The following is a 27923-nucleotide window of genomic DNA, read 5'->3' on the forward strand; positions in this document are numbered from 1 at the left end:
TGTAGTTCTTTAAAAATTTATTTTACAAAAGTGACAGGAAACATACAAGCTGCATTTTGCAGACATCGCATTCGTCTAGACACTGCAACTAGGTAGAAAAACAAATACATAGTATTTAAACATTTCTGTAAAAAGTCTTCTAGTTGCTCAGCTCAACTTTAAAACAAACAAACAAAAAAAAAAGTACTGTTGAAGGTTACATTTAAAAACACATGAAACAAGAGTCCATCTTTATTCGGAAGTACACCCAGTATCAGACCCTGTCCAGCGCCTCCAGCATTATGATACTGTTTCCTCGGATCACCTGCAACAAAAATACATTCTTAAGCAACTAAGAATTATAAGAAGTAAATAGTAATATAAACTTACCAACAAAAGTGTGTATTTATCAGATTAGAGAAAAATGGACAAAACCAGATTTATTTGATGCAAGAACTATTTTTTTATTCTTAACCGGAAATAGCGCTCGAAACTTTTCGTTTACCTAAGATGCTACCAGATATTTATTTGGCAATGAAAAGAATCATCTCATCTTATCCATTTAAGATAAACATCAAGGCTCGAATATCACCACCAGATTGCAGCATGTTTCCGTTACATCTTCAATCTATTTTTGTAGGCAGTGTCAATATTCAAAATAATTCAACCAGATTCATGTAGTGTTTTTTCTGTGATTTTTTTTTAACGAAGACCGTCGTTCTTTTTCTGGTAACTATTATTTATTGATTTATGTTGCAGATAAGTGAAATAATCAGCAGAACTTGAGTCAAAGCCCTCGTAACTTACAAATCCTTTGTTTCTTTATACCTATACGAGCAAAACTGAGATTATTGTACATTTAATTACTTTTTTTCACCAGTAACTCGTGTTGTAGTATAGTTTCGACTAGTAATAGTATCGTTGTTGTAAGCTAAATTCATAAGAAAAATTTTCTCTCCTTTTTACATCTTGGCTTCGATAGCGTTGCTAGGAAATACAGGGGTTTCAAAATTAATATTAGGGTTTAAAACGTTTGTAGTACTTATTAAATTTAACGTACAATTATAAACAATACATCACATGAAAGAGCAACCTAAACAGTTTTTGCTACAAGTGTTCAATGCGAGCATAATTTTTTACACGCCACACATCGAGTCGATAGGTCAGAAAGGCCCATAAACTTTCCGCCATATGGCGTAAAACACATTCAATTTAGGGGAGTCTCGCTGCAACTGTACCGTCTCCTGAGGATTTGCTGACTCCCTGATGCGAACATTATGAGTGTGCACATTAACATCGATAGGTGAAATATCGATATATCACTGAAGACGACACGACCCAGAAAATCTCCAACGTCATGAAGCAATATTTCATTTGCAAAATTAGCACGTAAACCGTAGTCTGTAGGGTTTAGAGCTTGTAGCAACTGCAAACGATAAGGACGTAGTTTTAAGCTTCTCCTTAAAATTCTTTACACAGACGATTGCACTGTAACTACAGATTCAGTCTTTGCAAAATTAAAACAAAAGGCTTTCTGCTTTCTAGTCGCCATCTTTGATACTAGCTCTTTCTAACTGCAGACAGAGGAAACAGCGCATGCGTGTGTACAAAACAGTTGTTCTTTAAAGTTAACTGAAATTGATACTAAGCCTAATATTCATTTTGAAACATCCAGCATTGCTTCGAATTATGTCATCCTATATCCATGTCCTGTGTGTACATATCAGGGCGGCCCTTGGCAATTTGCCGCCCCGTGCAATGGCAACATTTGCCGCCTCCCCCTTCCTCCAGAAAGAACAACTCTTAAAAGTCACGATTTTAAATATGCTATTCCAGGATGAACAATGAAAGAGGGAAAGTGTACTCGCACTCAGAAAGGCTTAAATACTACTAATACAATCTCGTTGTGTCTGCTTTTTAATTTAAATAATATGTTATTGAAAGAAAGCAACCATACCTGAAAGATGGTAACCCTTTTTACGGAATTCAATATCGAGCTTCAATCTCAATATATCAGTTTGTAATTCCAGTGCAACTAGCTTTATCCTTATTTCTTGATTTTCCTTCTACATTTTTTAAAAACTTGTTTCCACCTTCAATGATACGGAACTGGTTTGTGATAAAGCCAAGACTAGCTTTCATATCAGAACTGTGATATCTAACTAAATGGAACAGGTGTTCGAGAATTGAGTTCTTGTATTTGACAACAATCAAGCAATTTATGCTGGGATTTATTTGACCATTTGGTTTAGCACAGTCCATGTGACAAACTAATGCGACCTAAACATGATTTATGAAAGAAGTATTCAAATAGAAGGTCAGTTTAGTAAATTTAACTACCATCATCATGAAGTATGTTTCCAACAAGAAATATTTAATTTAAATAATATAGTCATGACAGATTTTGGAACCCCTTCAAACTTTCCTCCCGTGCAAGGGCACGTGTTGCACATATGGTAAAGCCGGCCCTGCGACAATTATTTGTGTGTCATATTTAGAAAAATACTAGTAGACAAATTAGTATTAGCTTTTACCTTTAGACAAGTTTTTGCATTTTATACTGTACGTGATATTTTCGTAATTATTAAAAGCCTACTTACGCGAAAAAACAATTTTCATTTATACTTTTATTTCTTGGTTGCTATTGGTGAAGAACTGCTGAAACCCGGATTATTAGTAGGTATGATACTCATATATATTGTATGTCTCCTTTAGCCTAGCCGAAGATTTCATTTACATATATATTGTAAATATTTGTACCGTATTACTATCTAGGGTTTATGTTGCATTTTCTGGTAATTACCCACATAAAAATACTTCTTACTTATATAAATGTCAGATACATTACAAACGACTACCGTATATGACGGACTAAAGCGCACCTTAATTATTAAGCATTTTTTAAAAATACTGTAACAGTTTTACCATTTATTTTATTAGATTGCAAAGCCAGACAACGTTAGCAAGCTTGTGAATCAGTGAACTCATGTTCGTCGCATCGGTGTACTGCTGCTGGCAGTCAAATCCAATGTTGCCAGATAGATATAGGTTTCCCGCGGCATCGCATATATGACCATTTTTAAGACTGGCGGGAATTTTAAATAAAACACTGGACATTTTTATATTTGGTCTAGGAATTAATTCGTGCGGGTGGACAAGAGATGGCGCAACGAACGGAGCGTCCCACAGTTCCCGGATCCACACATGTGTTGCAAACCCCTGTCATCGCGTATTGTTCGTAGTATAGGGCAGTGGATTAAAGCGTCAACAACACCAGTTTGTAGTTAAGTGAACATGGCGCAATTTGTGCCTGATAAAGTGTTTTTGCGGGGTGTCCTGCTGCATTACTTTAACATGCAGAAAAGTGCGACTGAAAGTCATCGTATTTTGGTGGAAGTGTATGGTGACCATGCTCTAGCTGAGCGAACGTGTCAGAAGTGGTTTGCACGGTTTAGAAGTGGTGATTTCGGCTTGGCAGACCAAGAGCGAGCTGGACAGCCAAAAAAATTTCAAGACGAAGAATTGACAGCATTGCTCGAGCAGGATTCGTGTCAAACGCAGGAACAACTTGCAGCAGCATTAGGCGTTGATCAAACAACAGTCTCCAAACGCTTGAAAGCCATGGGAATGATTCAAAAGATGTCACATTGGGTTCCACATGAATTGAAAGACAGACGTTGAAAGACGAAAAACCATTTGCGAATTGCTGCTTCAACGACAGAGCAGAAAGGGGTTTCTGCATCGAATTATTACGGGTGATGAGAAGTGGATCCATTACGAGAACCCTAAACGAAAAAAGGCCTGGGTGAAACCAGGTGAACCAGGTCCATCACAACCAAAACGAGATATTCACTGTGCAAAGGTTATGCTGTGCATATGGTGGGATATGAAAGGTGTGGTGTACTATGAGCTGCTGCAACCGGGTGAAACTATGAATGGAGAACGTTATCGACGACAATTAATGCGTTTGAAGCAAGCTCTGGCCAGAACACGACCAGAATGGGAGAACAGACATGATAAACTTATTGTTCAACATGATAACGCTCGCCCACATGTCGCAAAACCGGTCAAAACCTATTTAGAAAATGTCGGATGGGAAGTTTTACCCCACCCGCCGTATTCACCAGACGTTGCTCCTTCGGACTACTACTTGTTCGATTGCATGAACAACGATTTGATTGGACAGCGGTTTACTTCTTCAGAAGATATCGAAACATGGGTCTCTGACTGGATCGCTTCCAAGGATGAGGACTTCTTTCGCCACGGAATCCGTACATTGCCTGACAGATGGGCGAAAGTGGTGGCTAGCGATGGACAATATTTTTCTTAAGGTATTTATGTATTTTGTGTTTGTACTACAGCTTCAATGTGTGCGTACCAACCGCACGAATTAATTCCTAGACCAAATATTAATTTGGATTATAAGACACCTGAATTTTGGAAGCAATTTTTTGAAGAAAAAAGTACGTCTTATAGTCCGTAAAATAAAGTATTTGAAAAAAAAAAAAACTAAACAAAAAAAAAACGAGGCAATACTTTTTTTCTAAACAACGTACTCTTCTGAAAAAATATGAACTCTCTATTTCTTTACAACACTACTAGATACAAGCCATGAATATTCAAACTATCCAAAGAGAAATTGAATAAATAAAAGAATCATCCTGTAGTTTTCTGATATCCTGTTAATTTCACTGTTCAAGAAAATTAATTCTACTTCTTAGAAATATGCTCGCGATAATACAACATACTCAAGACGCAGAATATCAAAAGAACTGCATCGATTATCCTCATTGTTGGTTCAACTTGTCTTTGGGCAAAGTATGAATATTTAATTAGTACTTGAATTTGAATTACTCTGCTGTCATTTACATGCTATTAGCACTACTTTTGAATTCACTCTAAGACATTATTGTTTTTTAAGTGGATACAAAGGTAAGAGATTCTTTAATTACTATATTTTTTTATTAAGACTGCTACTAAATGCCCGAAAGTACTGTACTTACTCGAATAGATCCAATCTACTTATTCCAAAAGTTTTTTTTTTTTTTTTCTTTTTAATCAAAATTCAAGCAACTAGAATTAAGAAGTCATTCAAAAGTCGCTTAATATTTCCAACCAATTAAGACTATACGTATTCATCCTCCCGACAGTTTTTATTTTCTTCAAAATACTGCACAGATTAAAATAATATTAAACTGACTTAAACTAAACTAAAATCACCTTTTAATACATTACTGAATGCATCGGACAAGACGGTTAATTATTAATGACAAGCCGTGATATTTCACCCGATGCATTAGAAACTCCTGATTCTCTAAGAATGTAATCTTTCAATAAATGTAAAAATTACAAACCCCGCAGCTAAAATTGTATTCAACTGTATTCAACATAATACTAACAGGTATACTATATCGTAAAACAGATCTAATTTGTAATTTCTAAAAGGAAAACAAAATAAATCAGAACGAGTACAAAGGAAATAATAAAGAAACACGATTATTCTAAATTTAATTTTCCATTGCATAGAAACGTTTACTTTTCGTGTCTCATGCAATTAGCTTTCAATAGTTCAACATTAGCCGGAAGCAAACATGCAGATAGAGCAGAAGAAAGAAAAAAAAAAAAAACATACAACGAAACTGCAGACATAAGATGGAAATACACTGAAGAGAACGTTCTCATCACAAGCAATTGATTTGCTGAGATAGGGACGCCAGATCCTTCGAACAACGCCAAGCGAAGTTACAAATAGAAGCAACAACTTGTAACACTAAGCTTTTTACCTCGATATTTCAACCGCGCGACTTCTCTGTGTGCGAGATACTCCGATTTGTCTTAGTTTGTTATTAAAGCATATACGAATCTGAAGAAGAAAATACCCAAAATGAGAAAAGGACTGTCATAGACTTTAAGGGTATTTCAGATCCTTAGGAGACACCCTCGTGGTCCTCCCAAAAGAGGGAAAATCACCGAAAACTTCGCCCATACAGAAAAGAAGGAAGAGATGGTTGCCTAGCAGTCTACGATGCTGGAGTCCAGATTCCTAATTGGTCGCCGCCCAGAGCTAATCTCCAAGCAATTTAGATGCTTAATGGACTAAAAACCTTCCCACCTCATTTTTCGGACTAAGACAAGTGTCACTGAATAACCTTCAAGAACTGTGTATTAGTGATGTGTTAGTGTGAGTGTTAATACAGACTACAACAAACTGGAATGGATGGAACTAAATCCGTAAGTAGTACTCATTTATTGGCAAATCCGAGTCAGTTGCAGTTTCTATACATATACTTTCCGTTCTGCTCTCATATCTGAATGTTTCCTTTTAGGCTGTGTTATTTCCAATCCAACACTAACCCAAAATTTTATCGGGAATTAAATTTCAAATTAGATTAGTTTTAAGAAACAAAGGCACTCGCATTAAAGCCTCACACATTGCCTTTGCTGTGAATGAATGTTTCCTTTCTACTCGCACATTTCCTCCTCGAAAACTGTGTACCTTTCATTCACCCAAAATGCTCTCCCTAATAATATAAAAATGAAGATACGTTCTAGGTTGCAGGTACGGAAACCTCACATAGACAAGAACGTTCAATGTGCGCTGTGCCCTGAGACCAGGTAAGACTCAGGAGCATATGCAAACAACGTGGTGCCGAAACCCGCTCGTACACTTGTGGCCACGGGCTCACATCGTATTGGCCGAAACCCGCTCTTCCCGTAGTGGTCCTGCGGACACAACGTGGTGCCGTAACCCGCTCTGCTACCGCTAGGAATTGAACCAGTGGTCCTTCCCATACAACGTGGTGCCGCAACCTGCTCGTACCCTTGAGGCCGCATGCTCACAGCGTGATAACGAAACCCGCTTCTGGAATCGAACACAGAACTTTATGCGTAGCATTTGTGATGGTAGCCCTTCTTGTTTAACTCATTCTACATGTGTTTTGTAATCACATTGTGATTATTGTACGAGAGCTTACTGACCTACTCGTCTCGTACACTGTAATCGGCTGATTTCCTTCCGTGTTGTTATTAGTGGCACGACTACGAAGATAAGCATTGTATGCCAGTCTCTTGATGGGTCATTGTCCGCATGTCGGCAGACTCCAAGCAATCCCTCGGTGGTTTACTGGATGATATCCACTTGCTAGCGATGCAGCTTTTCGCTATCCGACTTTTGATGTGGATAAGGATGATATTCAGGAATTTTTTAAGGAAATGGACGATGTTATTTTCCTTAATAACATTCCCCGTGACCAGGCAAAACAAGTAGTAGTGTCAAGTTTTACAGGTAAAGGTAGACGTCAACTTCGCGTTCTCCTTAAGCGCAATAACTTGGAAAACGCTACCTATACTGAATTCAAAGATGCTGTCATAGAAGCTTTTAAACGCGCTAGGGACAAACTTTCAATCTTTGAACAACTACATGATAGAGTACAAGGTGAAACAGAATCCGTCCGTAACTATGTTTGCGAGAAAATTATTCTTTTGGATAAATGTGATAATTTATCTAAAGAAGAACAATGTTCATTCATTAAGAACGGCCTTTTGCCTTACTATTTAGACAGAATTGGTTTTCATGCCTTTGACGACCCGGACGAGCTTTTGGAGGTTCTCACACAAATTGAACTAAACAAAAATCGTCTAGAACGCAGACAGGCCAAAACGTTGGAAGATAAAGTCAAAGCAGCAGTGCGGAAAGAGCTTGCGTCTTTACAAACGACCTCTTTTACGGAGTCTCGTGACACTTTTGTAGACACGAACCCCGCACCCACCAATACGACTAATCCTCAACTCTCCAACAACCATCGTAAAAATAAATTTAAATACAAAGGCAAGTCTGGCCATGTTCTTCCATCTTCGAACGCTTCACAGCACCACCTCCCTCCCCTCGGGGAAATACGGAGGACCTAACGGCCAAAATTGATAAATTACAGAAAGACTTAGAGGGCTTAACTCTGTCAGTAGCCTCCACCACGGCTTCCAATAAAACTACACCTTCTGTGAAAAATACCGGACAGGAAGGTCAATTTAGAGGTAAACCTAAAAAGTTTGGTAAGGGTAGAGGACGCAAACAGTATCCTTCTTATCCCGTCTTTTATCTTTTATTTTAATTTCTATGGATTATTCCATGTCAAAGATACGAATTCCAAAGATGGTCCAAGCTCTATCAATTCCAAATTTTATGAAATTTGATGGAAAAATTCTACAGTAACAGAAAAAACAATAGTAACTCCATGTAATTGTATGCATTCACAAGGTTTAATAAGTTTCTACGTAAGTAAAATATATATATATATATATATATATATATATATATATATATATATATATATATATATATATATATATATATATAATCAACAATTCAAATTACCTATTTTTTGACTTGAATTTCCACATGCTTGTTCTGATAGTTGCCAATTACTTAAGAAATTAACATTAAGACAAAACAGAAAAATTAACATGTTTCACAGAACTTCGTTAACACTAAAGATCTTACTAGTAAATTAAACTCGAGAACACATTTAAATATTTAATAATGCCGAAAATTTTGATGAGACTAACCCTCCTCCTCCATAAACTGAGTGATCACTTCTCTCATGATTTCCATTATATAATATATACAGTATATATATAAAATTTCGGCATTATTAAACATTAGGCGCATTCGTTCCTCAGTACTAATAAGACTATTGAAGCTACAATGGTCTATGAAACAATAATCACTGTCTTACAACGTTAATTTCTTACATAATTTGCGACCATCAGAGCAAGCAAATAGAAATGAGTATATCTCTGACATTTGGAAACCTGATCTTTCCATAGAGCTTTGTAAGTACTGTATCATGCATCAGTTTAATTCCTTCAGTAGTCACTAGATGTTCTTTTATGACTGAATGATACACTGTACTTTATCTTTCCAGACTGAAATTACGGTAAAAATTAATTATATCCTTTTCCCCTTCCAACTTCTTGGCTATTCGAATCATTTCATTTCCACATCATGCATTCGCAGGCTTAACTTTCTATAATTTTGATGCTGAAAAAAATAATCCTGAATACATACCACCATCCCAATATTGTTCTTGGTTCCATCTTTACATTCCTCGATTGCCTCATCAACCACGAGGTTCATGAACGGATCAAATCCTCTCAGAATTCCGTTCACAAATCGTCCGCCATTCAGCTTCACTGGAAAAAGATTATACAACAATTATAAATGATGCAAGGACTACATGCATTAAGGGAACGTTCACATATTACGTAACATGGCAAAGGAAGGGGGGAGGTGGTTTACGTCTTCGTTACGCAACGCATGTTTTGTTATAATTTTTATTGTCAGGTTTATATGCAATCTTTTAAACAAATAATTGTATTCAGTTTTCTTTACATAAATAAGGTAAATATTTCTATTGTTTTGGGAAATCGCGAACATATATCCTATATAAACTGAACCATGTAGAAGGGATTCGAAGATGCTACTTGACACCAGTATGACTGGTGACAAACCTTGCGTGTATTACAATACAATAAAACTCAGTTTTGTGGCTATCGCAGCATTGCATTTACGGCACACAATTTTCTCGAGTTAGCTATTAGTGATTGTAATCACCGCTTAAAAATGCCCTCATGTCCCCACTCTATTTTTCTAATGGGTTTCGCATGTGGAACAGAAGAAACTCTCTTTCGTGAAATATTTTCCGCGATGAAACTATCCACAACTTGCAGAGCAAAGTAAGATATTAAAAACCTAATTCGTCGGTTATTCATTTCGTACTGATTTTTTTTTCTTTTTTAATTTAATTTTATTTTGGAGAAATCGAGTTTATTCGCATTTCGGTACTAATTTAAGACAAGAAGAATTTGTAAAAGGCTAAACTGAAGTCCAAAGATGATGCTCGAAAGCTTGCTCACTAACGAGATGTCCCTGCTTCTCCACGTATGCACAGTAACTGCGAATCTGTGGCCGACGAGCAAGAGAACTTCTATGCATCGTTGAAACTGGCGAACTTCAAATACACGAAGCATCCTGGATCCCGAAAAAGAGTCCATGTTAGTTCTTTAGATCCTGTTTTACCTGCATCTTCCGACAGCATTTCCTCTTTGTCACTCCTCGATGTCCTAAAGTATGAGTACAATCTCCTTGGGAAAACGACAGTATGCTATTTCGAAGAATAAGAAAGAATATATTTAAAATACAAGCATTTTGTAATAAGTTCCACCATTAAAAATAACTCCAAAATAAACAAAAAATATTACGTAACAAAGGGGAGGGAGAGGGTAAAATCTGTCCAAATAACGTTACGTAGTATGTGGACGACCTCTAACAGTACAAAAAAAAAAAAAAAAGTTAAAGAACGTACGAGGGACAATGTTTTCAATATTTCAGAAAGACATGTTCCCTTTTAACATGGATTATCCAGGGTTGGACCCACCTGAGTTTTTGAGCTTTCAAGCAGTACATTATTGGTACATCCAAGCTGTATCATCCGCCCCCTTCCGACAATTTAATCTTTTGTTGCGAACTTTCACATATTACGATATACTATGTACACCTTGTCTCAAAAAGGTTGAGCGCATTCTTTATTGGTATTTTGAGTCAATAATTTTCAAAGTCCAACTTCGGGTATCTTCGGGAAATAGTAAACCAGGTTCGAACCTCCAAGCCAGCCTTTGCAATCGGGAAAAAGTTTGCAGATGTGTTTTTCTTCTTTTAAATATAATAAGACTTGTTACCAAGTGTAGAAAAAAAGCAACATTGATTGAAATATTTAATGATACAATATTTCGAAACTTTGTATTAATGTCAGCAAATGTTTGTTTGTCATTTAGCTCTCCATACGTGATGGAACATTTAGATACGTAAACGAATCTTTCCATATGTAAAAGAATGCTCAAAGTTAATACATAGAATATAATTATCACCTGAGTACTAAAATAAAAGTCAAAGTAGAACAGAAAACAGCGTTTGTAGTGGATATGAATGTCATAATTTTCTTGAGAGCCGTTATACATCGCTAAAAGTACCTTAGCAGAAGTCCTTGTGTTAGCTCACTGGTAAGTTGTCGGACCTTAAATCATAAGGTTATGAGTTCGAATCTTATCTGGGTCAATGCCTTTTTTTAAAAATTATATTTTCCGCAATGCATGAAAAATTATATAAAATAATTACATTAAAATATATCAGTTGTATATATATAACATAATCATTGCAGAATGTAGTAATTATTATGTTTAAAATATAAAATCTGAGATAATTTTCACAGTAGGTCGGTATTATATATGAGAATGTTAAATGCAAGTTAGGAAAATCGTTTAATAGCAATAAATAAATTATGTAGTGTATTTATTTGCAGCTATTTGTCATACAGATGTAACTTCTCAATATTCTCAATACAGCATGTCATTTACATTCGTGAAATACAGTATATTCCTACGAATATAGAAAGTGTGTAAACAGAGTATCCAAAGTCGGATCCTGCTTCAAGACACATAACTTTTCCCGATCCCCTTAACGTCACGGGAAGAAACAAATTCTCTTTAGAACGGAATATCGTTACTTAGACTCTCATTCGAATACGTTGAATATGCTTTTGTATATTCATTTCTCTCTCTCTCTCTCTCTCTCCCTTGCTTTGTTTATGTGTTGCGGAATATCCCAAGTTGAATACAACATTTGCAAAGTATATGACCATCAGTGTAATGGAATACCGGAAATTGAAAGTCGTGTTTCTTCAGGTTGGATTTGCGTGTTCATGTTAGCTCACTGGTAGAGTACGGGCTTGTTAATGAGGTCGTATTGAGTTCAAAGCCTGCAGAGAATTATCTTTTTTTTTTTTTTTTTTGTTAGTAGAATTGCACAGAAATCGGATTCAAGGAGTGGTTTACTTCTAGAGATATTTTCAGAAGCGTTTAGGTAGCCCTGAAAAGGACTGTTTTCGGGAGTTAAGGCGGGGACATTAATATTGTTTCCAATACTTATTTTATTTATTTAAATCCGCTGACTCCAACAGGAGAATCCCAATTACAGGAGTCTTACATAAAATATTACATCTATGTTATCAATTTAAAACAAACACTAGAATAAAAAAAATTCACCCTTCTGAATTTATTACACGCCCTATTCTTCTGGGCATGGAATCTATTAAATGGGTGACAAATTTATCTCCTTCCCCTACCTCCAGCTATGCTTTGGAAACAAGATGCCACAGGTCATCTTGGGTTCTGGTGGATCTGCCTCAGGCCAACTATCCCTTAGAGTACTCTTCACTTCTGCCCACATATTTTCCATGAGATTGAGGTCTGCTCCACGAGGCGGCCAGTCAATTAAATCAATCTCAGGCTGCCCTGGGAACCATTCCTGAACCACACGTGAAGTATGTATTGGCGACTGGTCTTGCTGGAACTGAATTACACCATCAGGCTGAAATACTCGTACAGATGGCACCATGATATTACTCATAATATCTAAGTACTGAGCACTGTCCAAGTGTCCTTCAATTCTGTGAAGCTGTTCTGCTCCGCGCCTGAAAATCCAACCCCAACATGAAATAGATACATGGCCACTGCGATTTCAAGCAGCAACACATCCAGGGTCATATCGGGTGCCTCTCGGGCGATACACAAAACGGCGTCCCTCATTTGATGTTGTGAATATGGATTCATCTGAGAAAACTACGTTTTCCCAATTGCGACCCACATTCTCCTGTGCAAACGCGAGACGGTAAATTTTGTGGTCGTCTGAGAGTTTTTCCTTCACGGCAGCAACACAGCCACGTAACCCGGCATGACGAATCCTTCGCAGAGCTGTATGCTTACTACCAGGAAAAAGAGAAGCTTCCCTTAGCTGTCTAGACGTCCTTAGTGGGTCTAGCCGGGCTTCGTTTACTAATCTCGCATCTTCGGCTTCGGTTGACACATGCTGACAACTAGAAGATCGTAAATTACCAGTTTGACGTGTAGGACGACCATATTTCCGAATCCATCGCTTTCCTGTAGAGGCCGGGACACCTACTCGCCTGCTAGCCGCAGTTGCAGAATAGCCTTCCAACTCCCATAAAGTAATTACTGCTGTACGTCTATCCATAGTTACCAATGTTCTGAGCTGTGAGCAGGAGGCAATAGGTAAAAGCTAGTACCTGACGCGTGGTTGGTTAATTGCACGACACGCCTATTGTGGGGAACGACTTGGTCAACGACTCGCGAAAGAAATCTGAAAATGGTGCGCCGTAATAATAATATTAAAAACAGTTTTTATAAAGGAGTATTAATACATACGAAAAGCTGTTTAAAGAATGAATTGTTATACTGACTTTACACGTATAAAAACATATACCATATACCAAACAGATTGAGCGATATGATGATAGCTGTATTGAGACGAACACTTTCGAAGTCCAACTTCGGGTATCTTCTGAAAACAGTAAACTAAAGCTGCTGGTTCGAACCTCCAAGCCAACCTTAGCAATCGGGATAAAATGTACAGATATGTTTTTCCTTCTGTTAAATATAATAAGACATGTTGAAATGGTATTAAGTGTAGAAAAAAAGTAAAGTTGATTGAAATAGTTAATGATACAATATTTCGAAACTACATATTCACACTCTCGTTTCGTCATTGTGATTTCCATACGTTAAAAATAATTTACGTATGAGCTCAGTTATATTTCAGAAGCAGCTTCCGAAAAGCGGTCATGTTAGCTCAGTGGTACACCGCCGAGCGTTTAAATCGTGAGTTCGATACCCGTTCAGGTGAGATTCTTTTATGATATTCTACTTTCCTCAATGCATGAAAATTATGTAAAATAGTTACATTACAATTCATCAGTTGTATATATCAGTTGAATATATATATTCATATTATTTCACGACATAAGCAATTCTTATCTTTAAAATATAACATTTGAGGTATTCACAGAACGTCGGTATGTTATATGTGAATATTAAATACAAATTAAAAAAATCGTGTAATAGCAATAAATAAGTTATGTAATGTATTTATTTGCAGCTATTTTAATACGCAGGTAACTTCTCAATATTCGCATTACAGCATCTAGGTAGAGCATATCGAAAATCGGATCGTGGTTCAAGACAAAAAACTAGCTAGCCCCAAACTGTCACGTAAGAAATTCACGAATCGCAAAAGTAAAGTGAAGAGATTGAGAGCGGTAATACCTTAATCGCTCTCTCTCAACTCTCTCTTATCTGCATTTATACATATAAAAGTGTATGTATGTATGTTTCAACATAACTCATGTATGCCTAGAGCAGGGTTTCTCAACCTGGGAGTCGTGGCCCCTAGGAGGTCGCGAAGATAAGCGGAAGAGATAAATATAGTTAGAATCTAATATCGGAAATTATTTTGTTCTGATAGGCATACTTTTATTTTTTATACATACTGTACAGAACAATAAAAAATAAGTCTACTGAACATTGTCAAAGGGTGCAGAGTTGTTTAAAAATGAATTTAAATGAAAGACGTATGATATGATACTAATGAGAACTGTATATAGAAATACTAGAAAAATACACATGGAACAAAACCTGCACATTGAAATACAATTAAAATTGAAACCTAATGAGATACCTAAGCATGGTGTAATTTCACTAGTGCAGCAATGCCCGGTTAAATCTTCGTGACGAACATTATGAAGCCATTTTCAACTGATAAGCGATTTCTTGTCTTTGTTTTAATGTTTACCATGAAAAAAATAACTTTCGCATAAGTACGATGTAGCAAATGGAATTATTACTTTTAAAGCAGCAGATACCAGACCAGGATATTCTTCTCTCCTCATCAGGCAGAACTTGTCCAAGTCTTTGTTACAGAAAACCAGTTGCAAAGACTTGTAGCATGATCATTCTATTATTTGGTTAAGAAGTTGTGGGCTTAGATCAGATACGTTAATGGCCTCTTCAAAGAAGGAGTTTAACATCCATCTTGAACCAGCATTTTCGTCGTTGGGAATATAGATAGTACAGTTACTGTATCCACTGTCAATGCCGGGCGCCGAAAAAAGGGGGCACAAATTTCGGAGGAAGTGTGTTACTCATGTTAGGAAAGTAGGGATGCACGCGAGACAAGACGAGACGAGAAATGGAAAAGTCTCGTCTCGTCTCGTAACCTCAAGCGTTCGTCTCGTCTCGCAAATGTGAAGTCTCGTCTCGCGTCTCGCATAAAATTTTGAGTCTCATCTCGCGTCTCGCGCGAGACTTTTTTGCATGGTCTCGCATATATTCTAGGTCAAAATTTTGCAATGTGTTATTCTATGGCTGTTAATGAATAATGATGTGATATTCTGTCCGAAGGCAGGTATTTGACCTAAAAGTCCCTTGGCAAGGTGAATGGTGGTTTGCCATTGCTTTCCATGGGATGAATGTTCATAACATCCTAAGGAGACGGAACCTAGAGTTCAATATGGTATCCGAACTTGTGTCCCCTCCGCTCCAAATTAAAAGAAAAGTTGTGCTGGAATTTGATCGCTGGACCATTAATTTTCGTCAAATTAATAGCATAATTTACAGCACTGGATCCAACATTGTTTTCCAGCTTAGAGGTCTCCAGCAATATTTGCCTCTTCTAAAATATCGTCGCCACTATCAACATTTACACGTTTTGGTCGTTTCCTTGAAGGGTGATTTTCCAGTATAAAGATGTTTTTTATACCACCAAAAGCGCTTGTACACAACAAAAGAATTCCTCACAACACAATACGACCCAATTCTTTTGGTTCGTTCGGGCTTGTAGCAATGTTGGATTATCGCATTTTACCGGAGGGGACACAAGTTCGGTTCAACTTTCGCTTTCAACTTATACTGCCAGATCTAGAAAATAAAATTACTGACAGATATAGGGCCATTCCTACCATCTCCCACGAAACCTATAGGGACATCCTGCCAAACCAGTATTTGAATTAAACTTCCGAACTAGAGGGGGATGTTTTTGATAAATATATAGAAAGAAAATACTTATTCCATGTAAAAATATCATGTTATTTCTGCGAGCCGGGCCGGGGATAAATTTTGACGAGAGGGGATTTCCCCGCCATCCCCCAACATTAATCGCTAGTAGTAATGTAAAAAAGACAGAAACAACAGAAATATCATATTTAGCAGCAATAGGGAGTCTTATTCGCTTTTCAGACCAAAAATAGAAGTTCATGTATTCGTGCGCGCCCGCGTGTATATGTTTGTGTCGCAAAATAAAGTCCTAAATCCATGCTGTAATAAATTTCCAATTTACAAAGCTTTTCTTTTTTAGAAACTAAAGAAGGCTTTAATTCTGAAAATTAACCTTGATTAATAATAAATCTCATAAAATGTCTATTGCCCCAATCACTTTTTTGTTCCTGGAGGCATTAATGGTCAACTTAGAAAACTCAATAAATGTAAAATTACTAAATATACAATTAAATGTAATTCATAAATGTTGCAAGACTGCGAGAAGTCTCGCGAGACTTCTTCGTGCGAGACTTAACCGAGTCTCGTCTAGCGTCTCGTCTCGCATGGTTTAGTCTCGTCTCGCGTCTCGCATAAAATTTTCACTCTCGTCTCGTGTCTCGTATCGCAAATGCGAGACGAGACGAGACTTCTCGCGTCTCGCGTGTATCCCTATAGGAAAGTGCATGTGTACATGTATAAAATAGAAGGAAAAACGTAATAAAATGTGCTCAAAATCAAGAAAAGGCAGAGTTTACTTTTGAAAATTTTATTGAGCTTCGTGCCAACCATGGTGGCGCTTCGCAGCTAGTCTGTCGACCTCACTCATATGTACGGAGACATCGTCGTATACTCTCGCCCCGAGCGCTGATTTTCCATGCCACGGCACTGTTCACTATAAACAAGAAATGGATTCTACTATTATAGAAATAGGTATGTTAAAAATCCCACACAAGCTTATTATAAAACACAAATTATAAAAGGGTCGCTGGCAAGAGGATGTGATAAAAGGGGATCGTGATAGGAATTAGATTGAGAACCACTGGCCTAGAGTAATTTTAACCAAATTTCTTATAGTCTGAAAAAGAGTGCTGTCGGGTTACCTATGGTGAATGGGAGGGGGATACATATAAAAGATTGCTAGGAAATGATCGGTATTAGTGTCGAATTCATAGTTTTCGGGGTCGCTTAGATAAATAGTGTGACTTTCGATTTCGCTTAACTCCGATTAAGCTCTCATTAGTAGGGATGGGCACGAGCGACTTTTCTTTGAAACTCGACTCGACTCGAAACAGACATCTTTGAGGTCTACTCTAGGACTCGGCGCGAAAAATATCCTCCAACTCGACTCGGATTAGAGTCGAGTCAAACTAAAACGAGCCAAATCCTGTGTGTAGTCCTACCTAGACAATACATAGACAATATAATTATTCTATTATCAATTATACTACTATTACTACAAATAATAATAATAATAATAATAATAATAATAATAATAATAATAATAATAATAATAATAATTATTATTATTATTATTATTATTATTATTATTATTATCATTATTATTATTATTATTATTATTATTACAACACCGTGTATAAACATGAACGATAGATGGTTAGTAAAGGAATACTAAAAGCTAGTTGACTGCCGATGTCGGTAGTCATGACGTCTACAAGGCAAAGACATCGTTCATTACCCTAAGCTGTAAGCGTCGGTGGACTACAGATGGTCAACTATTGACCTCTCGCCAAAAATTGGTGGCCCCGCAGCGACAATCCGCGGTGGCCCCAGTTCAATTTTGAAAACTTTACTACCAGCGGCAGAGACGCGATGAAACGACAACGAACCACAAAATTACTCTCCCAAAATATGTTAAAATGCCTATATGTGTGATTTGTTTATATTTAGGTGAGTCAAAAAAAAAAAAAAAAAAAAAATACCCCGGGGTGGACGCGAACTATCAATATTACGATTACTAGGCACGTGTTCTTCTGATTTCCCTACGGAAACGATCATAAAAAGCTTGCTTGTTGATGGATAAATCATTGACGTCTTAATTTAGCCAATCAGACAAACCCCTACATCTCGAGTTCTAGGAGGTGATACCGTGAACCGTTTCAGATTTATTGCTTTCTGGTGGGGTACTATCTATGTGCAAAATTTGAGCATAATAGCCGACATGCATCTTCGGTGCCTCTTCTCTTTAGTACAATTTTAACCAGAGATGGTGTGGGTCAATGAAAATTTGATCCACGACCCACCATGATCCAGTATCACCCACCACCCAAATGACCCATTGGCCCACTCTGACCCATCATCCATCGTGATCCACTCTGACCCACCACCAACTATGAACCACTCTGAACCATTGCGACCAACTCCGACCCATCGACATCAACTCTGACCCATGATCCACGTCCTCTTCTCCGTTGACTAAAGAGGCTACACTTGTAATAAAACAAGACTGTGAAATTATCACTTACCGGAGTTTGAATTTCTACCGTCAATGGCTCAAGCACCTCTCTGTTACTATGCTGGTGGATCTGACCTTTACGATATATAATGGCAAAGTGTTTCTCAACTTCCGAATTAAAATGAATTTAAATTTATCATATAGAATTATTTCTTTGTTGCCTTACAGACACATTTCAGTAGAAAATAGGATGAAATTTGAAAGTCTCAAATCAAGGAAAAGTAGACCAACGTAAAAAAAGAAAGAAAAACTAATTTTCTATATCATTAAGCACCTGGAGTGCCACTCTTTATCTAATCCACCTCGAAAATTATGGATTCGACACTAATGTCGGTCTTTATATATATATATATATATATATATATATATATATATATATATATATATATATATATATATATATATATATATATATATATATATAAAATTTTGATGTCAGCCCCTTTCATTTCTCCTAGGAGAGCAAACGGATACTGCCACCGTTAGGACTAAATTTGGTCTTAAATGACATTAAAATTTCTACCAATTAATTTAGCGACCAGTGTTGCATTTAAAAGCTCGGCGCCTCTACGCACTTTTGCTTTCTCCGCCCCTTCATCCCTAACTTAAAAATAAAACTTAATTCGAATATGCTTAATTAGCGAATTTATTACATTTAAATACCACTCACTACATGCTACAGCTAGAACTACGTAACAAAAAATAACAAATGTGAAACGTGTTCTGAATTATTTTTAGATTTCTTACGCTATTATTATACATATTAGAACAGTAAAAGAGGATTGTTCATGAAATAGTGTATTTGCTCTTGATTTTTAACTTTTTCATACGGAAAAAATTAAAATATTATTCAAGTTTTAAACTTTGCACTCTGCAAATATATTGCCCTCTAGGCAATGGGACTAATGTGAAATGTGGACTAATATGGACTAATGGGAAATGCGGCACTGTTAGCGGCGCTGAAAATTTACGATTCGATTCTAATATCGGTTGATTTCGATATTTTTATGTCGCTACGTAACCACCCTGGGTGCTAATGGGAACTTAATTGGACTTGAATTGAAAGTAGAACTATTCACCTAAGCGACCACGAAGCTATGGATTCGATACTAATATCGACCAGTTTCTAGCATTTTTGATATGTATCCCGACAGTACTCTTTTCCAGACTGTAAGAAATACAGTTATAATTGCGCTAGATATATCAGAATTATGTTGAAACACACACATACATCCACTTTTATATTCTGTATAAATAGAGAGTGAGCGAGCGAGCAAGAGAGAGCGACTAAAGGCATCACCACTTGCACATTGCAAAAGCATATATCAGGAATTGAATTGAAAATCTATGTAAAGACTTTCTGCTGTGGCGTGCTTCATAAGGACAATTCCAGTCTGCTCACGTGACCTTTGGGGTTCATGAATTTCTTGCGAGCGTTGCGCCTTTGTATTCTCTGTTTAAACCTTCGGTTTATGCATCGAATAAGTTTTCAAGAACATAAATGACATGCTGTATTATGAATGTTGAGAATTACCCTCTATATGACAAATAGCTGCAAATAAATACACTACATGATTTATTTATTGCTAGTGAACGAGTTTCTTAACTTGTATTTAACATTCTCATATATATAATACAGACCTACTGTGGACACCTACCTATTTCAGATGTTATATTTTAAACATAATAATTACTACATTCTGCAATGATTTTGTTATATATATACAACTGATGTATTTAATGTCATTATTTTATATAATTTTTCATGCATTGCGGAAAATATAATTTTAAAAGAGCATTGACCCAGAAGGGATTCGAACTCACACCCTTATGATTTGAAATCCAACAGCTTACCAGTGAGCTAACACAAGGACTTCTGCTAAGGTACTTTTAGCGATGTATAACGGCTCTCAAGAAAATTATGACATTCATACCCACTAGAAACGCTGTTTTTGTTCTACTTTGACTATTATTTTAGTACTTAGGCGATAATTATGTTCTATATCTTAACTTTGAGCATTCTTTTACATATGGAAAGATTCGTTTACATATCTAAATGTTCCATTACGTATGGAGAGCTAAATGACAAACAAGCATGTGGTGACATTAATACAAAGTTTCGAAATATTGTGTCAACTATTTCAATCAATGTTGCTTTTTTCAACACATGATAACAAGTCTTATTATATTTAAAAGAAGAAAAACACATCTGCAAACTTTTTCCCGATTGCAAAGACTGGCTTGGAGGTTCGAACCTGGTTTACTATTTCCCGAAGATACCCGAAGTTGGACTTTGAAAATTTTTGCCTCAAAACACCAATAAAGAATGCGCTCAACCTTTCTGAGACAAGGTGTACAACACTTAATAAATATTAAGACTTGTAAAACCAGCGTGAACTTCTGAATACACTGAATGAATGAAAATCCCTCACCTTAGTTTACAAACAAATTAATGTATGGATTACTATTATTTATATGAAATAATATACGCTATTTTACTTAAAACTAAAATTTCCGAATTGCGAAAAAAAATAATAATAATAATAATAATAATTGAAGTTTTAGCTAACCTTTACGAGAAAATACCCAGTGCATTTACTTAACTAACAGAAAACAATCTTACCTTGCCATCTTACTCCGATCTTATCCATGGTTTTACTTCCACGACATTTCTGTCTACACAAACCATGGTCACGTGCAACATGCGACGTAAATAAGGTAATACCCGCCACCCACTACTTCCCAGTATTTTTTCAGAGCGAGTTTGGTAAGTGATATTGAGATTTAAACATCTTTAGAAAAACTTATACTGAAAGGAGTTTTAAATTCAAGAAAGATTGATTTTGTGTACCTACAAGTGTTATAACTTATTGGCAACAAATATGGTTTCCGCAACACTTGAGGCTTTTTCTCTCTTCTTTTCAGGACAAGTAAGTTTATATAATGGTATAGAAATACTAGTTTCTCCTCACATCACATATTGCACACGTGACAGTCTTAGAACAGACAAATATAATGGAAGTGGAACCTTAAATAGGATCGGTGTACAAGGTGGAAAAAAAAAATGCACTCTAGAGCTTATGTCAGCAACTAACATTTTAGAGGATTTCAAAATCCACACCTTGTTGGCAATTAGAGAGACTGTTTGGGTGTGTGTACTCATTAAGATCTACCACTATGTCAAAGTTTTAAGTCTCGAAAAGAAATAGTTTTTTTTTTCCTTTTTTTTTTTATCCTCCGAAAATTGGACTGTGTATTAAAATAAAAATTAATGGGCAATAATTCAGGAATAAAGACCTCCACTTGTCCAAGTTTCAAGTAGCGGCAAAACTTGCAGTCTTGGCTACCAAGTTATTGACCATTACACATACATATATACATACACACACACATATATATTATATATATTATTGACAGTAACACGTGGAGGAATTTGCTAGTAAATACATATAAAGATTCCCAAGCCTAGCCTTATGCCAAGAATAGTCCAAATGGATAATTCCTACATGCTAGGCCGCTTATGTAAGTTCTCGAAATTTTTCAGTTTTCACTTTCATTTAATTAATTTATTTATTTAACAATCACCAGATACAGCTCAGGAGCTACTGTATACTGGATATCTAACAACAACAACAACAACAACAACAATGGAAAGGATTTGGGAAGGTATCGGCCAGGGCCTGTTTAGTAGGTACCACCCCGGCATTTGCCAGGGAAACGCTGGAAAACCCGTCAGGATGGTCGGCAGCGGGAATCGAACCCACGACCTCCCGAATTCGAAGCAAACGCTATACCACTTGAGCTACTTTGCTCGGTATTTTGTTGTTCAAAATTAAATCACGAGTATGATATATATTCTATTGTTGAACCGCATCTATTGTTGAATTTATAGAGTTTAAATCAGAATGTGAATGACGAACTCAATTATTCTATGAAATACTTGTATTTTATATTGCAGAATAACTTTTACTGTGTTATTTGGTTGATTTGGGGCTTAATATTCTTTTCATCACATAGACCATAGTATGAGACGTGCACCTAGAGCTTAACGTGAAATCAGAACCACATAAGCTCTCACCGGGTATCGACCCTGTATCTTCCACACTGAAGTTAATGTACGCTACGACGGAGTTTTGATATATTTCGAGTGTTACAATATGACTCATCCTAAATGGCTTAAGTCCTTTTTCACAAGATCTTCACTTTTTTTTTTTTTTTAATGGTAATTTATGAATATTACGGAATGTGCCAAAGCTGAGGTATCATAAAGAGTATTTCCTTGTATACTATTTGGTCACTGTATAGAAGAACGGTCTATTCCACGTTTGGGAATTATATAGTATTTGATCATGGCAGTAACGGAGGACACGTAAGGACATGTCATGATTTATTAATTTCACCGAAGTCATTTAACACGAGCAGCGGGACCAATTAAAAAATGCCGTATATGGACAGGATGCTGTATGTGAAAGTGCCAGTGGTAGTTTCAGATATTTCAGTCTGGGGACACCAGCCTCACCTACAAGCCACGAGAAAGGAGACCTATGCATCTGGATGACAACGTCCTGCGAGCAGCGGTGGAGGCAAATCCAATCTAAACTATTGAACTGGCCAGTGAACCCCACGTCACTCATCCGACCGTTCACCATCATCTGCAGTATATTGGATACGTATCGAAACTGTATCTGGGTATCCAATGTTCATGCCTCAACACAAAGAGCAGCTAATGGAACTATCAGTCCCTGTTCACCCGTATGTTATTTCTAGACAGAATGCTGACAGATGAAAAGTGAGTCCTCTACCATAATATCAGACGCAAATGTCACTGGTTACCTAAAGGGGATGTGGGGGACAGGAACTGCCGAAAGATAACCTCCATTCCTGCAAAGAGGTGTTAAACACTTGGTGAGAGATCTGTGCGATAATCCATTTTGAGCTCTTGTCACGTAACCAATCAATGCAAATGTCTGCTGTCAGCAACTTAAACCCTCTGGGCTGCACTGTTGGAGAAACTACCTGATCTGTTCATCGCAAGAGCGTGCCCATACAATGTGATATGGTCAAGGGATGTGGCCGGTAGTTTTATATATATATATATATATATATATATATATATATATATATAAAACGAGATCTTGTACCAACAGATTGAGGTCTTTCACAGCTGCCAAACCTCCTTTTCGGGAAAGCACTACAAGATTAGGACGACGGCGACAAACAGTGACTCAGCTCTTTGACTCCAAAACCAAGGACGACTTCTTTCAGTGGGGATTCAACAATTGGCTGAGAGATTGCAGTGGAGACTTTTCCTAGCAAACGGAAGTGTTTCAGATAAGTTATCCTTTTCTCTCGGTGCAAAAATACTACATTACTTGTAGGATGACCTGGTAAAAAAAATGAACATCGTCTACCTATCAAGTGACAAGCTAAAAAAAATAAATTACGTCAACGTGAAATATGTCAAAGTTCAAATTTTCTTTGTTTTAGAATCCCAGGGTCTTCCTAGATCATATATACTCATATCCACAGAAAAAAAAAGTCAAATAACTCCAAGGCTAGGACCAGATTAGAAGATGATAATACTTACGAGACAACTTCTTGTCCATGAACCTGTGAATAAATAAATAAATAAAATTAGTTTTCGTACGATATTCACAACTATTACAAACCTCAATTATAAAATTGTCAGTTTTAAACATTACATCGCACATTTCGTATGAGGCAACAAAAGTTTACTTAAATTATTATTTATAAAAAATAAGCATAACTCCACTTAACAATGAGCTAGAAAGTTTATATTCAAAACAACAATGGGACCTACTTTATAGCTTGCAAAGGCTTTTTTTTTTTTTTTTTTAAATTTATTCACCTGTTGTCATGCAGACTAGTCAACTTGAATCGAACCTAGCAACGTGAAGTATTACCTTCTTCAGCACATTTAACTAAATTTCTGATTTCATTATACAGTCCTTTATGCAAAGGTTTTACCTTTATTTACATGTTGTACTGAGGAGTACTAAGGCATACTACTGGCAAGGTTCTAGAATCCAGGTATCGTATAGGTTACTAGCTAGGTTGGTTCTTTTGTGCACCGAAGTTTAATATTTAATTCACATAGTATTGTCGGGCGAGCGTTAGCGATTGAAGGCGGGTTAGAACTCCGCAGGACACGTTGTTCGGTTTTTATTGTAGCCAAATATGGATGAGGACCTGTGTTCTAGAACCTTGCCCAAAAATGGTGAAAATGGTTGCTCAACCATCTCCGAAAATTATAAAAATTTGAGTGTGACGAACTGTATGTATGGGAAAGTCAGTAACGTCATTCACGTTTTCGTATGTGCAAGTGTTTCTAAATGGTGGCCATCTTTGTTGTCGGTGGAGTGCCAATTTTTGCATTTGCAAGCGTTTACGAAAACTACAGTTGCTTAGGAAGTACGAATCAGATTAACACCAAGCAAAAACGAATGTTTAGAGAATAGACTGAGGTATACAGAGAATATAAACTTTAGCGCCTAAATAAATATGCAGGGTTACAAACCAATATATGAAATTATTAGAAAAACTACAGGAATTTACACTATTAAAGGGGCTGTATTTTGGAATGGCATAAAGTTGGGGGTTCATAAGTTTTGTGCTGTATACAATTGCATGTAAAGAGTCTGCAGAAATATCCTCGGATATGATACTACTGGCACCGTAGATTTATGGGGGTCCGAAAGTTGAATAGATCACATATAGAATTACTTTGTGGCATAAGCAGCAATTTTTAGCACTTTGCCCTCCTGAACTATTGCATAAAAATCACAAACTTCAACTTTTGGACCCCCGTAAATCTACGGTGCCAGTAGCATCATAGCTCTGGATATTTCTGCATACTCTTTACATGCAATAGTATAGAGCACAAAACTTATCAGCCCCCAACTTTGTGCATTCCAACCAAAATACAGCCCCTTTAAAAGCATAAATTTCTGAAGTTTTTCTGGTGATTTCATGCATTGGTTTCCAACCCTGCATATTTATTTAGACGCTAAAGTTTATATTCTCTGTGTACCTTAATCTATCCTCTAAACATTCGTCTCTGTGTGGTGTTCGTCTGATTCATACGTCCTGAGCAACTGTAGTTCTCGTACACGCATCAAATGCAAAAATTGGCACTCCACCGACAACAAAGATGGCCGCCATTCAGGAACACTGGGTTAAGTGCCGTATCGCCGGACCAATTTTAGGAAATTTACCGGGTCAATTGGAGAATTTAAGTTTCTGAGAAAGAATGATTACAAGGGAAGTAAGGGGAATGGTAAAAGTTAAGTGGTTGTATATGTTGATTGTTTTGGACGTTGTTAGATGCACTGTATGTGGAGGCGGATGGACTATTTCGTGAAGAGATACACTTGTTTCACAATACGGATCCAGAAATTGTAAAATGTATGAAAAAAATGGCAAGTCTTTAATTTGCCCATTTCATGTCGAGAACAGAACCCAACCCCTGCCGGGCTTCTAACCCGTTCCTACTACTACTATTACTACTCTTACTCCTGCTTCTACTACTAATACATGTACTATGGATCCGTATTAAAGTAATACTGCACGCCTAATGTAACGTGATCTAACGTAACTTAATGTAATCCAACAAAGTATAACCGAATGCAATGCACTTTGGTGCTTTTTTTCAGTTGTCAAAGTCGTCCGTCAACACGGCACAAATGCCGGAACACTTGCACATACGACAACGTATATGATGTTATTGACCTCATACACAAGGGTCATCATACTCAAATTTTTATAATTTTCGGAGATGGTCGAGTAACCACCTCTGGACGAGTTGAGTTGATTATGAGTTTTACGTCCCGTTCAGCAGCGAGGCTATATGAGACGTGGACCTACTGATTAACGTGGAATCCGAACCACATGAGCTCCCGCCACCTCTGGACCACTTCGTATGGATTGACCCAATAGTGTCTCAAAGAAAGCATTCAACCTGGCGACTAACCCATCCCATCATTTGTTATCGTTCGTTTGGCATTCTAGGGTACTCAGGGTGAAATAAGTACGTATATACCTGATACAGTAAGTACCGTACATTTTTAACTGTATTATTGGCTCCCTTCTGTGGAAGAAAGGTATCCTGTATTTTCCTGTACCGTATCTACGGAACCTTAGCAGGAACTCCCAAAAATAAACTCAGGCTATTTGAAGGTCTCAAATATCCTCAATCTAACCGTCGAGTATACTGAGGCCTAAATGTCGTGGGTTGACTCATAGTTCATTCCATATGAACGATCTGGATCTCCGATGCTATATACGCATCAATACATCTTTCCCGTTATAAATAAAACGGTGGTTAGTATCTTTTCCGGGTAAGTATGAACTGCTACAGGACAGTACTGAGTACTCATCTCAATAAATTGTTCTAAGTTTTAAGATTCACTCAGTGTACAATAATCAATTTAGTAATAGTATACAATAGCTCCTCATCGTGTTCCGTACTCGAGGATAGTTCTTACTCTTGCACCAAGTACAGAAATGGTGATATGTCATGTACAAGTGGTAATACAACGTAAGAAACCCAGATCATGTTGTACTCACACTGGAATATGCAGTATGAGTACACCGTGATCTGCGTTTCTTATGTGTGCTATTACAACTTTTACATGAAATACCATCACGTTTGTACGTAATGCAACAGTAAGAACTATCCACGAGCACAAGACATGCAATATGCGTTCAAGTCCCCCCCCCCCCACACACACATATATAGTGAAATATAAACTACAAGGGCACTACAGAGGCGCACATAAAGTGCACCGTACTCTAGGATAGTTGAAACTCTTGCACCACGTACAGAAATGGTGGTATGTCATGTACAAGTTTCAGTCGATAAGTAAATGAAAGTCGCTTTGTTACCCCATTTTCAAGTTCCTAGATCCTCAATGAATAATCCGTAAAAAACTGAACTTCGTGAGTCCTCGGGAAATGATGAGGACCTGTTGTATACTATATCCTTCAATTTTAATATACTTTAGACTAATTTCCTTTGCAAAGAGATGTGAATACGGTTTGTACTGCTACCACCATGATGACCGAAGCATTTTAACTACGATGTAAATCAACTTATACTTAAAGACCTATGGCACTGTTTTAAAACAAATAATACTTAACTTGTGCAAGCATGCATATGAAATACAGAAAATGCTCTATGCTCAATACGCAACCCTGTTTTCGACAATTCAACACCAATAATCACGCGGGTGCCATGCTTTAACACAAAGGCCATACGCTCGGACAAAAACAAATTACTGTATTACGATTATTTGTTTTATGAGAGTTAATACTTACTTTTTCAACTCAGGTGGATGAGCCTTACTCATTTTTTACGCACAACTAACTTGTATCTTCAACTAAAATGACACAAATGTGCCCAACCGGCGCCAAAATTCTACCTTTACACGATAACCCACAAGAAGCGTTACCCTCCTGTCAGAAAACAGGAGTGGAAATTCAACAATTTCAAAAACCGTACAGGGTAGTCAAA

The 27923-nt window shown here is 37.0% G+C and overlaps 1 protein-coding gene across 2 annotated transcripts; it reads right to left on the reverse strand.

Moving 5' to 3' along the window:
* On the reverse strand, window positions 1-27884 carry SNRPG (small nuclear ribonucleoprotein G). Of its 2 annotated transcripts, none has more exons than XM_081734855.1 (4): window positions 27728-27884; window positions 23979-24001; window positions 9044-9168; window positions 1-304 (listed from the first exon to the last, which is right to left on the reverse strand). In XM_081734855.1, exons 1-4 carry the CDS (start codon window positions 27757-27759, stop codon window positions 254-256), a joined length of 231 nt encoding a protein of 76 aa, XP_081590981.1. In that variant the 5' UTR covers window positions 27760-27884; the 3' UTR covers window positions 1-253. The 2 variants fall into 2 exon arrangements, with proteins under 2 accessions (XP_081590981.1, XP_081590980.1); XM_081734854.1 differs by lacking the exon at window positions 27728-27884 and adding an exon at window positions 27550-27680.
* Between the last annotated feature and the right edge of the window lie 39 nt (window positions 27885-27923).

This window comes from Thermobia domestica, chromosome 12, assembly GCF_964235325.1.
Source record: "Thermobia domestica chromosome 12, izTheDome1.hap1.1, whole genome shotgun sequence".
Taxonomy (NCBI): domain Eukaryota; kingdom Metazoa; phylum Arthropoda; class Insecta; order Zygentoma; family Lepismatidae; genus Thermobia; species Thermobia domestica.